Genomic DNA, 14,903 nt, shown 5'->3' with positions numbered 1-14,903 from the left:
TTACTCTACTTTATGCCACTCTACTCTACAACCCTCTACTCCACTCTACGCAATACCCTCTATGACACTCCACTCTACACCACTCCATGACACTCTACTCCATTCTGACTCTCTACACCACTCAGCTCTACTCCACTCTACACCCTTCACTCTACGACACTCTACTCCCTCCCTACATGACACTCACTCCGTGCCACTCTACTCTAAGCCACTCCACATCACTCCATAACACTCCACTCTACTCCACTTTAAGACACTCCACTCCACTTTCTTTTACCCCACTAACGTTTAACCATTCTGAACAGTAGCCACGCTGGTGGGCAACATGGCTAAAAAATACTGGCAAAGTCAATAGCTCTTGCATAGGCGAGACCTATTGGCTTTGTCACTTTCCTCTGGAGTTCTACAACTGCCTGTTTTTCTCTATTTCCTTTCAACTGCAGATAGCGATCGGGGATTCAAAGCGGCGAGGCGAAGCCAGGCATGAGTCCTCGGCAGAGTTGACACAGGACTCATGCTATCTGGAAGGAATTACTTCAGATTCTTCACGCCGGCAGCAAAACCAAGCTTGATTCCCCAAGCCAGCGCCAAGATTACATTTGATCGAACCACTTGGATTGTTCGTTTTTAAAGATGACCGACTGAACAGGATTAACTCTGGTTTACTGAGGGCTGTCATCCCCTACTCCCCACCCTTGTCCTGGTGACGACCTGCCTTGACTGCTGAATTGAGTATAGATTGGGTTGAAACGTCAACGATTCCCTATGGGCCTGATTTTCCAAGGCTCTGCGTGCAATTGAATGACTAATTTGTAAAAAGCAACAGAGTCATTGTGTTTCTCATTATATTCTGCCCTTCTTTTCCCTGAACATATGTTAATCACCCTGTATATAATATACGCACTAAGTTCTATCACTGAGCACCAATGTCACTTTAGCGCACATCACCGTAAGATTCACCTTGAGTTGACAGCCTTGTTTACAAATGTGTGAGTACTTATAAATGCTCTAATTTATATAAAATAACGTACTACTCACCAATTTGCATTGTTATTTGTTCCATATGTCAAAAACAGCTTAGATACCATTCTTTGAAGTTTGCAGAAAATAACAAATATTTGTTTGCATAAGAAATAGTTTGTACGCCCGACAGAACCATTGTTTTTGTCCAAAATAGCTGGAGCTAATTTTTTTAAGATGCCAGATTCAAAGAAAAGAATGCAGATTTTTTTTTAAACTGAGGAGTTTTGCAGATTGTGTAAAGTGCTCAGGGCTTTATTGACTAAAAAAACATTTAATTTACTTACTTACAATTGCCCCAACATAGATACAATTGTATTTAAAACAAAATGTAAGATTCAAAATAAAAATGCAGGTAAAAACGAGGAGTTTCACAATTGCTCCACCAAGCAGCACTCTGCTATAATAGCAGAGATTTTTTCTTTTAAAGGGTGATAACATGCCTTACACACAAAAAAGCAATTGAAAATGTCGAATTTTTGTCCCTGTCAGATTATCCCTGCGTTTGGAACACATTTCTGACTTGTTTAGAAGTCTAAAATAATTTGTGCAGAGGTCTAGAAAATCAGCAACCACTGTGTAAATGTAGCAATTCTACTGCTGCAAATAGGAGTGTCAGGCTCAAGCACGTTACCACCAAATTACATTTTCGTTTGTTTCTGCCAAGTGAAAATACTTTTTATCTTAGAGAAGCCCATTTTGTTACACCCCATCAACATTGGGGGTATTCCCTCCCATTTATCTCTCATATGTCATAGTTACTCCTCACCACAATGAGGTAAATCTCTCACTGCTTACAGAGTGGGGTACCAGGGATGTGTTTCTGGAGTGGCCAAGAAACTCAGTCTAACATGAACAGGAATATTGGTGCTTAAAATTCTGCTATACTGCTTGTGACAAACTGGTCCGTAAATCTATGACTATAGGGCGAGAACAAAGGACAAGAAGTGGGTAAAAGGGGAAGTACCACTATCCCATTCCCAACATATACCACAGAGTGTATTAGATTGCTGAGAAGCTGACATTTGACTGACTCTATGTAGAGGAACTCCATCTCCCAACATGCAACTGAAAAGCACATGAAAGACAGATGACACCCGGGTTGGTTGCCAAACCGATACCGAACAGAGAAAGTGCACAACCGATATCGGTGAATAGAAAGTGCATGCGAGTTATCTGCCACGATCGTGACCTACTGCCAGTAATGATATGCAAAAATACAGACTCTGACCTCTGAAATACTGAATCCCTGCCGTTTTGGCAAAATTAAGAATATAGGGCCCGATGTAGGTCGGTCGGTAACGGCCGAAAATCTGTATTTTCGGCCGTTACCGACCGGTATTCACAAAATGGTATGTAGGGCCACATATTTTACAGATTCGGTAAATTTACCGATCGGTAAATTTACCGAATCTGTAAAATACCGATTCGGTATTTTTACCTATTCCATAATTTTGATATGTAGGTGGGACTCTTCTGAGTCCCACAACCCTAACCGAATCTGTATTTTACCATCAAATATATTTGATGGTAAAATACCGATTCCGGTGTGCATGCACATGTGTGCATGCACAGGCAGACCTGCCCTTAGGGCAGGTATGCCTGCCCCATGGCACCCGAGCCTCTTTTGGGGGTGCCAGAGGGTGTCAAAGTGACACCCCCTGCACCCTTGTGGAATTCGGTATTTACAGATTCGGTAAATACCGAATCGGTAATGCCCATTCATTCCTATGGGCTGCAAAGCCCATAGGAATGAATGGGCATTACCGGTCGGTATTTACTGAATCGGTAAATACAGATTTTTACCGATTCGGTAAAAGGAACATCTGGATGTTCCTACATGTCCCCCCTTCTTATTTACCGATTTTTAATTACCGAATCGGTAAAATTCGGTAAATAAAAATCGGTAAATGAGTCCTACCTACATCGGGCCCCTAGTGTGTCCGTCGTTGTAAAGCGCTAAATTTCATAATCTAAAAAGAAATGGCATTAAAGATCAAAAAGAGCTGATGATACGTGTTATTTCCACATGCCCCAAGAGTTTCGCTTACCAAAGTCTTTGCTGAAAAGTTTCCTTCGTTGCGGAGCTTTAAGTGTTCCGTGCTACGAAAGTTATGTATTTAAACGTGCTTCATTGTGCGTGCCCGAACGTTAGAGAACGAGTGAAAAGAAAGAAGGTCTCTGCGTGATGCCGATCTTTGTACAGTGTTAGTCGACTTTGGAAAAAAAGTTGAGAAATACAGCGGTCTGGAAGTGGGTTACCATGTATTTTGGATGTTATGGTACCTTTTTGAAAAATAAAAATAAAATGAAATAGAATAAAATACTCTGGTGAAAAAGAGGCTTAAAAAACCATAATGGCTTTGTACAACACGTTCGTAGGAGGGGAGGAGCGAAGAGAAGACAGTCCTGCCAAGCATCCCACATCAGACTCTAACGCATTTCAGTGTGGTGATCTGCATCACCGCACTGAAATGCATTATCACGCATTTGCATAGTGCCTGAACATCGCCGAAGCGCTGCAAAACGGTAATATTATGGAGTGTGGCACCTAGCACTGCTGCTCCTGCCGACTTGGTATTGTAGCTGCTGAGGTAGGCTGAGTCCTGCTAAGCAGCTCGAATGTATGAAATTGATGTCCCTGCGCGTCTCAGCTTTTGCACGGCATTGAGCAAAGGCACTAACATCACAGCCAGGGTGAGGGGGGGCAATGAGATAAAGCATAGCTGGCGCCACCGGGTGACGTCACGTCCTGCTGCGCCTGCCGAAATGCGGGGAGTTTATTTTGGAACTACTGTCTCCTGTGATGCGCGCGTGCCGGTGGGCGCCTTACAGTCTCTCTCTATGGCCTGCACTGTCTGACTTGTGGAGCTGTGCCCTGCTGCATGCTGTCGGGCAGTCTCACTCTGTGTCCTGTTCATGTCCCGGCATCCGCATTATAAACATACTGGCAATGGCAGCTCTGCTCCGTGCATACTGCATTCATTCTGTTAAAATAATCCAGCATGCAACATGAAGTGAAAGAAGGGAGCCGTCCGAGGCGCTGGTGTCCGAGATAGTCGCTGTCAAAGGAAGCATAAGTGCACACTGTAGTGCAATGAAAGTAGCCGAGCCAGGCCCAGAATCGTGACCAAGCCGACGCTTGCTACACACTGAGGCTGCAAAACCAAGTAAGTAAGTGACTGTGATTCACTTAACATTTACTAACCATAGCGCCAGCGCGCAGCTTTTCTAATCCTAACGCCTGTATTAACAAACCGCACGGCCCATTGCGAAGACTGCCAAGAGCCCGGGGTTCAGCTCAGAACGACCTTGTGAGTGTGACCCGCAGCCCGCCAGCGCGTACCGTCACCGCGGGGCTGGGCAGCAGGGAGTGATGTACTCCCCATCTAGGCAAACACATCCTGCCAGGCCAAAAAACGTCATCACGATCTCTCAAGACACTGTGGGCAGCACATAGATTCCTAATGAATTGGCCTGAAATATCCCAGGACTAAGATAGCACTGGAGGTCCAGGCAGCACTAATCAGTGCAGACAGCGCCAGCGTGCAGTGACCACACTGGTGCCTGTCACCTTTCAGCACGGCCGGCGTCATTTAGTTTAAGTCAAGAGCCTGGTTTATATTAGTAGCTCTGGGACTGCCGCACTCACAGCCTACTAGTATAAGTAGATCTGGTTCTGCGGTGCTGGGCGGCAGGCAGTGTGCTCCAACTGGGGCAGACACCACTAGCAGTGCTGGTAATCACTTATTTTAGGGTTAAACAATTAGCCAAGGCTAATACAGTGTCCTGGATGGCTGTAATGTGTGCCTTGCACTCCTTATTTCTGGTGCTTTCCAGGAGTTTTAAGTTCCTAGAGTTTCTCGTTGTTCAAATGGGTGTATTTTCTGATATTTATGTTTAGTCTCATCACTTGATTTTGCTCGCGACAGTGTCACTCATAGACTTTGAAATGTCACTCATAATTTCAGTAAAATTTAGAAAATGTCACACATAGCAATCTGAAACCTTGGCAGCTATGAGAAGACAAGCTGTCGCCAGTGTGAAAAATATAGTGCGTCCGTCTCACGCCGCGAGTAAAGCATCCAGTCTCCGCGTGCACATCTTCTGTCCGTCCGCGTGCACATCTGGAATCCGTATTGATTCCAAAAGGCCCTTGCATGGCGAGAGCAGCGCATGCGCACTGCTAATGCCAGGCGAGATCTAAACATGCACTGCGTGGAACAACAGACTTTGCACCCAAAGCATAATATTTTCATCTAACAACTGCAGACATCTGGATTTATCCGAGAAAACCCCTGCATCTTTTTTACAACGGATATGCAGCTTCCTAACACAGGGATTTCAGTATGATTTATGGTGGAGACAAAAGACAGCAGAAAGCTTTAACTTGACTGGAAGCCTGGTTTTTGGTTATAAACCAAAAACAAAGGCCCCAGTATTTGGTTTAATTAATTTAGTATTGTGAGCATAGAAAAATCACTCAAGCACTACGGCATTTGACACTAACTTGATACAAATGTGGGCTGCTGACATAAACTTAAAATTAAGGGCCTTAAGTGGTGATATGTTTAACTAGGTCTCTGGCTTCCACTCTAACAGAGTCGCTGCAACTATTTTGTAAATAATATCATAAACATTGTATAATGCAATAATGTGCCAATTAGATATAAACACTGCCTGAGATGTGTAAATTTGCCTCAGTCTTGCATTTTTAGAACCACATTATTTTGTTATTCCTGTAACAGGACATGTGCTATACTCTCACCAAAAAACAACAAGTATAATCTTTTCGATTACTGCTTTTTGAGGGATTTCAGTATGATTTATGATAGAGACAAAGGACAGCAGAAAGATTTGACTTGGCTGAAAGCCTGTTTGTTGCTTGTGCACCAATAACAAAGGCAACAGTATTTGGTTTAATTGTAGTATTGTGTGCCTAGAAAAATCACTCAAGCACTTCTGCATTTGAAACTAACTTGATACATATGTTGGCTGCTGCATAAACTTAAAATTAAGGGCCTTAAATGGTGATGTGTTTAACTAGGTCGCTGGCTTCCACTCTAACACAGCCGCTGCAACTATTTTGTAAATATTATAAACATTGTATAATTTGATAATGTACCTATTAGTGTCAAAGCCTCCCTGTTAAACAACAGTAAATATTACTGCACCGATCATAATGTACTGCATGGCTAAATATTTATAAGGTCCCAAAGGCGAGACCGATTGCATTGCAAATGCTTGATTTTAATTTGCTTCGCCGGAGTATCTTCGCCTTTTATCATTCTCCATTTTTAGTCATCCTCCATTATTGGCTGTCCACAGTGGTTGGACTCAGGTCACCCACTCAACTCTGGTTGAATCAACCTTGTTTTATCAAACTGGAAACCACTGGGATGAGCTTAACTGAAGCCAATACAAATGTAACTATTGAGCTGTTTAATTGAATTGAAAAAAAAGTTATGTTCCCTTTATCATTTCTCAAAATGGTGCAGGATAATCCTATTGGAATTTGATCTTTTTGTAGACCTTTTGGTTTTATGTTTTAAACCAAAATAAAAACATATATTTCAATGATATGCAATGGTGAAAATATACAAACTGACCATTTTTCTTCAGGGTTCGATACGCGGTCTGGATTTTTGATTCTTCTGGAAACCAAACTGTCCAACTGTATAGAATCTCTATGATCCGTTCCTTCACGCTGTCTGTAGACCATGAGCCTAGAAACTGAAAGAGAAAATGTTGAGTCCAAAAGTAGTTACAAAAGGAGTCAAGCCAGAACTAACCGGTGCTTGAATGGATCTACCCACCAAAATGCTCATTCAGTGTAACGTGCCTCCTGCAGACTGCTTCCCATGGGTGGATGGACTCAGCCCCACCAGCGCTGGAAGCAGCCACCCGTTTTAATTCACGTCAGCATATCCCCACTAGTGAATATAGATCCACCATTTTAAAAGGCTTCAATGCTTCCATAGGTGAATTAATGTCCCACAGTTAAAGAAGCCTTCAAGCCTGTCAATAACTCCCCAAGCCCACATGATGAGACAATCGTCTCCTTAAATGCGCAGTCCTGTGTATGATGTCACAGTGCATCGCGAGCCCCAACCTGATGTCCTCAAACTGGACATCCACACCGTCAGCCAGGAAGATGTCACTACACCAGCTATACACTCCAGGAGGCTTCCTGAAGTAACCGAAAGGTTAGTTACTGATGCTAAATCAATCATAGAAATAAATCCGGCCAACAATAAATAAATAACTACATGAGTATATAAACAGAGGCCATCTCTAAAGTCTACGTGAGCTCAGAAGACTCTTGGAGATGAAAATTAGCCTCAAACGTTTTAATTATCAACCTTTATATTCATTTATTTATTGATTCATATTTATATTTGTTGTTTATTTATTAATGCATTTTTGTGTAAATGTGTTTATTATTTGTTATGTTATGTTATGTTATGTTATGAGGCATTTCTTGAGCGCACTGTCACCGTAAGTTTCCTGGCGCTGATCGGATCCTGAAGTTGGACAGAAGGAATTTAGTGGAGGTGGGAAGTTCATTTACTTATGTGTTTATGTACATATGTGAATATTATTTGTTAACGTGTAACTTTGTTTATTAATATTTAATTACCCTTTTTTTAATTTGTGATTATTTGTCTACTTTGCATATAGGTGTTTATTCATGAAAGCATGTATTTATCTGAATATTAATGTCCGTCTTTTTATGCATTTCTGTCTATATGAATTATATCTTTGTTAATTTATGTTTTACTTGTTGATGTGTTTATCATTGTATTTATTTGTGTGTTTATTAGTAATGTGTGTATTAATTACAGTATTTCTTGTGTACTATTTCTGTAATTCTCTTGAGTGCTGCGACCACTTCTGAGGAGTGGCTCTTTGGTAATGTTACATAGCCAACAACAGACTAACTATCCTGGTGTCCAGACTGATTAGAAATGCCACAATCATTAGCTCAGTTCTGGATCACCAGAAACAAAAGAAAAACAAAGGACTAAAATGAAGTGTTATAAGGCTGCATTAATAAAGTAGAAAATGCAGCTCGATTTTGCAGTATGGGCCTTCTGTTATGTTCTTTTTCCAAGAATGGTGTAACAAGGTATAATCTTTAAATACAAAAATGAACTGCTGGTACTCAGTACTCATAGTAGGATGAGTCTGCATTGTGATACGGGGATTCAGTACTGCTAACAGGATGAGTCATGAGTGCAGAAACTGTGAGTCAGCAGGGCTGATATGGTGAATCGGCACTGCTAACGGAGTGAGTCAGCAGTGCTGAATCAGTGAGTAAGCAGTTTTAATCCGGTGAGTGAACAGAGCTGATATCTTCTTGAGCCAGCTCTGGTAAGGGGATGAATTAGCAGTGCTGACACGGTGAGTCAGCATTTCTGATAGCATGAGTTAGCATTGCTATTCTTCCTAAATCGGTGTGTCTCTTCTGCAAGAGTGGCAGGCTCAAAAGGTCGTTCGAGGTAGAACCCAGTCAGCAGGGGACTGCTCTGCTGTACCCCTACTTCCACGCCTGACCACCAGAAGTTATGTACAGCAACAAACACGAGCAAAAACAATGGGACACACAGCATGCAAGAGAGCTCAAATTCACCTTTCTTACAAACAGGTGATGATGTCTGATTGTCATAAACGAAGTTAAAAACAGTGGGTGCAGTGGTGATCTGGAGAGAACTCTTAACATTGAAGCAAACAGATGGATTTTAAATCAGAATAGTACTAACTGGGGCCTCAATAGGGGCAGAGGTTGAAACATGCTGTTCTAATTGTCTACTATAAAGGGATATTTAGAGTCATCTTTGGTACTAGTTCCGAGTCTTGCATTTGTTTTCCTCACACGGTTCCTCTGGTAATCTGTAGAAAACACAAAGGTGATGGGTGCAATGTTTCGAAAAGTCTCAGTCCCTGACAATCATTTGGTCCGCATTCCACTTCATCGCTTTTCACCCACTATGCCACTTCAGGCAGAGTACAGCCATGTATCAGGCTTGGTCCTGCTGCGAAAGGAAAATGTCAGTCTACACTGCCAAGTCAAGACCCCTCTGAGCGGAAACACATGATACACAGACCAGTTTCACGATAGTTTGATAATTTGAGGCAGATGTAGCTTGATCTCTACATTACAGTGAGTAGGAGACCCCGTGTGGGCATATACAGCACACTTAGGGCATCTCACAGAAGGATGCACAATGGTGATGGGTGGAATGCTTGCAAAAGTCTGGCAACTGCTCAGGCTGCAGTCTAGTTCATAATTTTTCACTCAATGTACCACTTAAGACATAGAGCTGCCATATGCAAATTCATTTCGGTTCTACTCCAGTAGAAATCGTCCAGCCCGAATTAGCCGCCATGTCTCTCCAAATTGGAAACAAAAGCAACCTCAGACAAGTTAGGCCTCATTAACGAAGTACAGCTTGAGCCGTGCGGCAAACCAAGCACGAGCCGCATGTCTAGACAAACCCATCGCACTTGGAGCACGTTCAAGTCCATCTGGCTGAGCCTGACTTGCATATTGTTGATTTCTCTCTGAGTGCCATAGCAGGTGAAAAGCGATGGACGGGAAACTTGCTGGATAGTTTTGCCAACCAGATGCCCACATTCTTACTCATGATGAAACCTCTAGCCATCGTCCCGATCTGAAATACTTGGATCTCCAGTTTCCCCTCAATGTTCTGGACAACTGTAAGTGCACCTCAAATGCCATCCGAGCATGTCTAACCATGAGTCTGAAACCTCACCGAGGCAAAACAACCAATCTACTCATCCTACTCCATGGTTCCGATGGGAACCCCCATATCCATACTCTCCCGTAGCTCATGATCGTCAATCCTCAAATCCCAATTCACAACCTTTCTCCTGATCCCCAACCCCTCACCTCTATGTCTCTCTCCCCCACACTTCTCACCCTCTGCCCAGTTAAACAATGCACCAATCTCCAATCAGTTCCTCACTTTTCAACAAACCAAATCCAAACATCTTATCATACTCATGCCTCGTTATACACGTAAACTCTCAGTCACAACCCTCCAGCCTAACATACCGTTGATGCCGATAGACTGGACATTTCATGTTTCCGGGCCCCAGTACTATTCCTAAAGAACCACTTCAATCTGAGGTCTCACCCAACAAGACGTATTTTTACTGCTGCTCTGTTGTCTCCCTTATCCCCTCAACTACTTTCAAATCCATTGTCCCAAATCTACAAAACTTACCTTTGGTGATAAAACTTTGATCAATTCATTTAGGAATCTGAATTTCCCAATCTCTTGATGGAAAGAGGTCCCACAATTATTGATGCAAGTCTCCAGCACCTATGAGGGGGAAAAGTTCATGTTAGGTTGTCTGCAGCAAAAGGAATTCAACTGGTTATATATGCTGCATGCAAACATGGGAGGTGAAAGTAGAGGAAGACAAGCACTCGCATTCGTGGAAAGCGAAGGATCTTTAGATCCTACCACGAGCACCTCCGGAATGTAAATAGAAAGCAAACCCATCATATGTGAGTTCGCTCCTAGAATGGATGGACCTTCTTGCAGCTATAGAGTGTACGAAGCATGTCATCAACTTCAACAGTACAGTTAAAAAGTTGCCGGGTGTTAGAAGCCCACATTATACTTTCTCTGTGAGTCCAGGCTACGTTGTGAAAAAAATTGTCTCTAGAGAGGTTAATCACAAAGGAATTTTTGAGAAGATGGTTGAAGTACAAATTTGAACACTGGTGTTTGTGAAAACTGAAGAGGTCCCTTGAGTTCCTGGGTCTAGTTACCAGTTACTTGGTGCCCTAAAAAAAGGATATTGTTAACGCCAAGAAGCAAGATACAACATGCTCCATACCTGTTTTTAATTCATTTAAACATTAATAAAATCAATTGGACGTATTTATCTCATGACCAGAGGAAGAGAAAGGTAACATTAACATGAAACTGAAAACTATGAAAGTTGATGGCCAAAAATAATTCACAGTATCTGTGGATAATTGTTCAACAGTCTTTATTTTACATTTTTATGGCTAAATAAGTCATACAAAAATAAAAAAAATAACATTAAATGACAAGTATCAAATAAAATATCATATGCAAAAATAAAAATAAACACTAAACATAAAGGGGTAGATTTATCAACACTGCAAAGTCACCAAAAGTGACGCAACCCCTTGCAAAGCATTTATTTATTTACTTAGCAAAACGTTTTCGTGTATGAAAGTTGGATAAAAGTAATGCAAATAACACTTGTATTAAGGTGCAAAGCCCTACCTAATACAACTGCTATGAGGATGGCATTCCCAGTAGGAGACACATGGTGACACATCATGGAGAGGGTATATGATGATGGCAACAAATGGATGGTTCGGAAAGTTGTGCCACCAAATATATAGACCAGGTGTTGATGTCATCCCCTATGGGGGTGATGCCACCACGTGGATGGATAAGAGGCTTGGTCATAGAGTGATGATGCCTAAGTTGATGTCAGCGGGTGGATGAAAGAGGGATGCTTCCATTCAATGTTTAAATGTGAGATTATAGATGGGTAAAGGTGAGGCTGGGGCACCAGTTCTGAAACCAACAAGGAGAGGATCTTACCGTCAAGGCCTTGAGCGCTTCTGGTTCTTGTGGTGACTGGATCTTATGTGCCAGGACTCTGGTAGCAATCAGCGGGCTGTGGTAAAGGTAGAGAGTTGATATTGTCACCTGCTTCTAGGATCGCAAACCCTTATTCGCACTATGAGTTAGCACTCCACAATAAATGTGTCCGATGACATAAGATATTCTTGCACAATACCCACAAATGGCATTAGTAGACGTGATCATTTGAGCAAATTAGAAACTAGCAAACATAAATTAAATAAAAACTATGTAATACAAATGTAAACAGAATGCAAGAAAAACACTTGAGATACCTCAACTTGAATATTTGTACCTGAACCTGGTGACAAGTGTCTGATTTATCAACGCAGTGGCACACAAATGTCGATACTTCAGTCCTAGCAACTCACAGGTACGCAATACCTCAGATCTTCTAACACAAATATGTTTGGAAACTCAGACCTTGTGGCGTCCACCTGTAATAACGCCATCCTTACGTAATTATGTATCTAGTTCTTCATTCATTGTGGCACAGGGTACAGCAGAACATTGAATATGTTTCTTATTGCTCATATCCCATGGGACTTGTACCCAGTGTCTTAGACCTCACGGCACATGTCTGATTTCTAAGCGCTCTGGCAATAGGAGTCTGATACCTCATATCTTGTAGCCCTCATGACTTATAACTCAGACCTCACGGCACATGTGTGCAATAACTCGGGTGTCATGGTACACATGTATGATAATTCATAGAACAAGTCTATTGGAAGCTCATGGCAATTGCATGTCCAATACCTCAACTTTTGTGTGCATGATCGTGTGTGATACACCGGATCTCATGGTGCACATATCTGGTGTCACAGACCTCAGGGAACAAGTGTGCAATAACTCAGACTTTCTTGCACTTTCAGCCTTTGAGCTGAATCTGCCTTGTACAAGGTGATTGATTAAATTAAATCACTGGCTCGAATTGCTTTTTTGTAAACACTAGTTGTCATTGTTTAAGGGACTGATGTTCAAGTAGTACGTACTACACCGGTAAACATCACTTACAACGAAACTTTCACAACGCACTACCATTACAACGCGGTCATTACAATGCAAACCATTACAACGCATTGCGCTGGGGGGCGCTCTAGGATAGGGAATACGTTTAATTTACTATCCAACACCTTCCCTAGTGTCCACGGGGACTGGAGTTGGAATAGTAAATTAAACTATTTACTATCCAGCACCCAAAAGCGCTATGCGTTGTAATTGTATGCGATGTAAAAACCGCGTTGTAAAGGCAGGCGTTGTAATAGCCTGCGTTGTAACGTCATACATCCTACTACACCCCTTACCCAGCAGCATCAGTCTCAGTGACTGCTAGCAACACAATGCCCATACCGCCACTATGTTGCAAACCCCACTTTAGCGAGCATGGGGATTGTTTTTTTCACTAATCGACTTGTGAATATGAAAGTTCGCTCTTGATTTTAGCTCACCCTTCTGGATCAGCATTGACTAGGTCGCAGAGTCGCTGGATACTCTCCCAGTTTTCTTCCGGGTTCTCTGGATCAGTGGCTTTATCTGAAAGTAACAAAAATATTGTTACAAAAGCATTATACCCCAAGTACTCGCAGGTCTATAATTGCCATTTTCCTCAAGCAGCAAATAGAACATGTAGGAGAGTTGAATGCAGGGGCAAGGTACAGCACAAAGATGAGACAGGGCCCACTCTTTGCTTCCTCCCATTGGTCCCCTAAGGTAGCGCTAACAATGTTGCAACCTGGCTGCTAGTGCGATGGGGGTTAGATGAGGCCTTAGATTGGTTAGTCGGCCTGGATCTGAATGTTTTGGAAGAGTGAGTCAGTTGTGCCATAAAGATTACCAGAAAAGGTATTTTAGGAGACTGGTGCCTCAACCGTTCATACTAGCGCCACAAGAAATGTTCCTGCTAGGGATTGGGACATGGTCTAGGACTGGCCTGAGAATAAGAAGGATTGGCACAAAACCCATGTTTAGTTGTTGGATAGCAATCTTTGTGGGGCATTCTGGTGCACCTAACCAATCAGAGGGACGGGGTGGGATGCCCATCCGACAATACTGCACCTTGGACGCCAGAGGACAGCAATAAATGGGCAGGCATAATGGCACGTCACATAGGACCACCAACAATAAAAGTGGGCACTGGATAATCCACTACCTATGTCCTGGGCTGGGTGCTTTTCGTAGTCATTGTGGTCTGCCATAGGACATGTATGGATGTAGGGAGCAGTAAGCTCCCAATGTTAGTCCAGACAGCAAAGAACTGCTGCAAAGGCTGTCTGAAGGTACCTGAACACACACGGTGCATTCGCTAGAAATCCCAAAGTCATGTCTTCCTGGTTTCCATAAGCTGATACACCAGACAGACATGAATGGTTAGGGCTGGTATGCGGCTGAAGGCGGATTTGTAAGTGGCTAACAAAATGTATACTTTCCAAACTGCTAGGGAAGATTTTAAGATACACGCTAGCCAGTTGTTAGCATGTAGTAGTGTGGTTCTCATCTCGGCTGCAAATAACAAGCCCTAAGTGAACCCACAGTGCATAAGGTCCTGCAGATAGTTTCGATGCATGGACTTGGCCCGGGGATAGTGGCGGCCTTGTATAGGCGATGACAGGTTACAATTAAGGGGTCTCCTGCATGTGAAAGGCAAAGCAATATGAAATTAGAAAGAGGTAAGGTTAAAATATGGGGTTGCGTCATGAGAGTGTTGTGTAATGCCAGGTTTAAACGTATACAATTCAATTTTCTGCATCAGACGTATCTCACCCCCCCAAAAAAAAAGCGTATTATATGGCCAATATCTATATCTCTGTGTTACCAACCCCCAGGTTGAATTTACAGCTAATGATAGAGGTCAATGAACCATTTGGTTTGGTTTTGGGCGGTTAGTAAATACAGAAAAGTCCTATGTGTTTCCGTTCAGGGGACTGATGGGGACAGAGTGTGGCAGCCTGGCACACCCTGCCATACAGTGATCACCAGAGACATTCCAATACAGAAGATTAATGGTTTTCTACATTTGAGTGTTGGGCATACAATTGAGGAATGACGTGAAAATGTTAATGGCGCCAAAAGGAAGGCACAGGCTACCTGAAATGTACACAGAATTCTTAACCTCTCAACCATAGCTCCTGGTTGCTGAAGAGAAGAATGGGGAGAGGTCACTAGCCAACTCTGAACCTTCTAAAATCAGAAAAGCTATTGTTTTAGGACTTGAGTGCCAAAGCA

General features: G+C 42.6%; 1 protein-coding gene across 3 annotated transcripts in view; it reads right to left on the bottom strand.

Moving 5' to 3' along the window:
- GGA2 (golgi associated, gamma adaptin ear containing, ARF binding protein 2) overlaps positions 1-14,903 on the bottom strand; it is a 107,086-nt gene that overhangs the window by 77,239 nt on the left and 14,944 nt on the right. For all 3 annotated transcript variants that reach the window (XM_078664788.1, XM_078664789.1, XM_078664790.1), the window contains exons 2-5: positions 13,130-13,214; positions 11,640-11,715; positions 10,272-10,370; positions 6,630-6,753 (exon numbers count right to left, since the gene is read on the bottom strand). In XM_078664788.1, coding sequence (XP_078520914.1) covers positions 6,630-6,753; positions 10,272-10,370; positions 11,640-11,715; positions 13,130-13,214 — 384 coding nt within the window. The remainder of the gene's footprint in view (positions 1-6,629; positions 6,754-10,271; positions 10,371-11,639; positions 11,716-13,129; positions 13,215-14,903) is intronic.

The sequence above is a fragment of the Lissotriton helveticus genome, chromosome 10 (genome assembly GCF_964261635.1).
Source record: "Lissotriton helveticus chromosome 10, aLisHel1.1, whole genome shotgun sequence".
Classification (NCBI taxonomy): Eukaryota; Metazoa; Chordata; class Amphibia; order Caudata; family Salamandridae; genus Lissotriton; species Lissotriton helveticus.
Note: the sequence above shows the minus strand (reverse complement) of the source record. Positions and strands in the feature narration are given on the sequence as shown.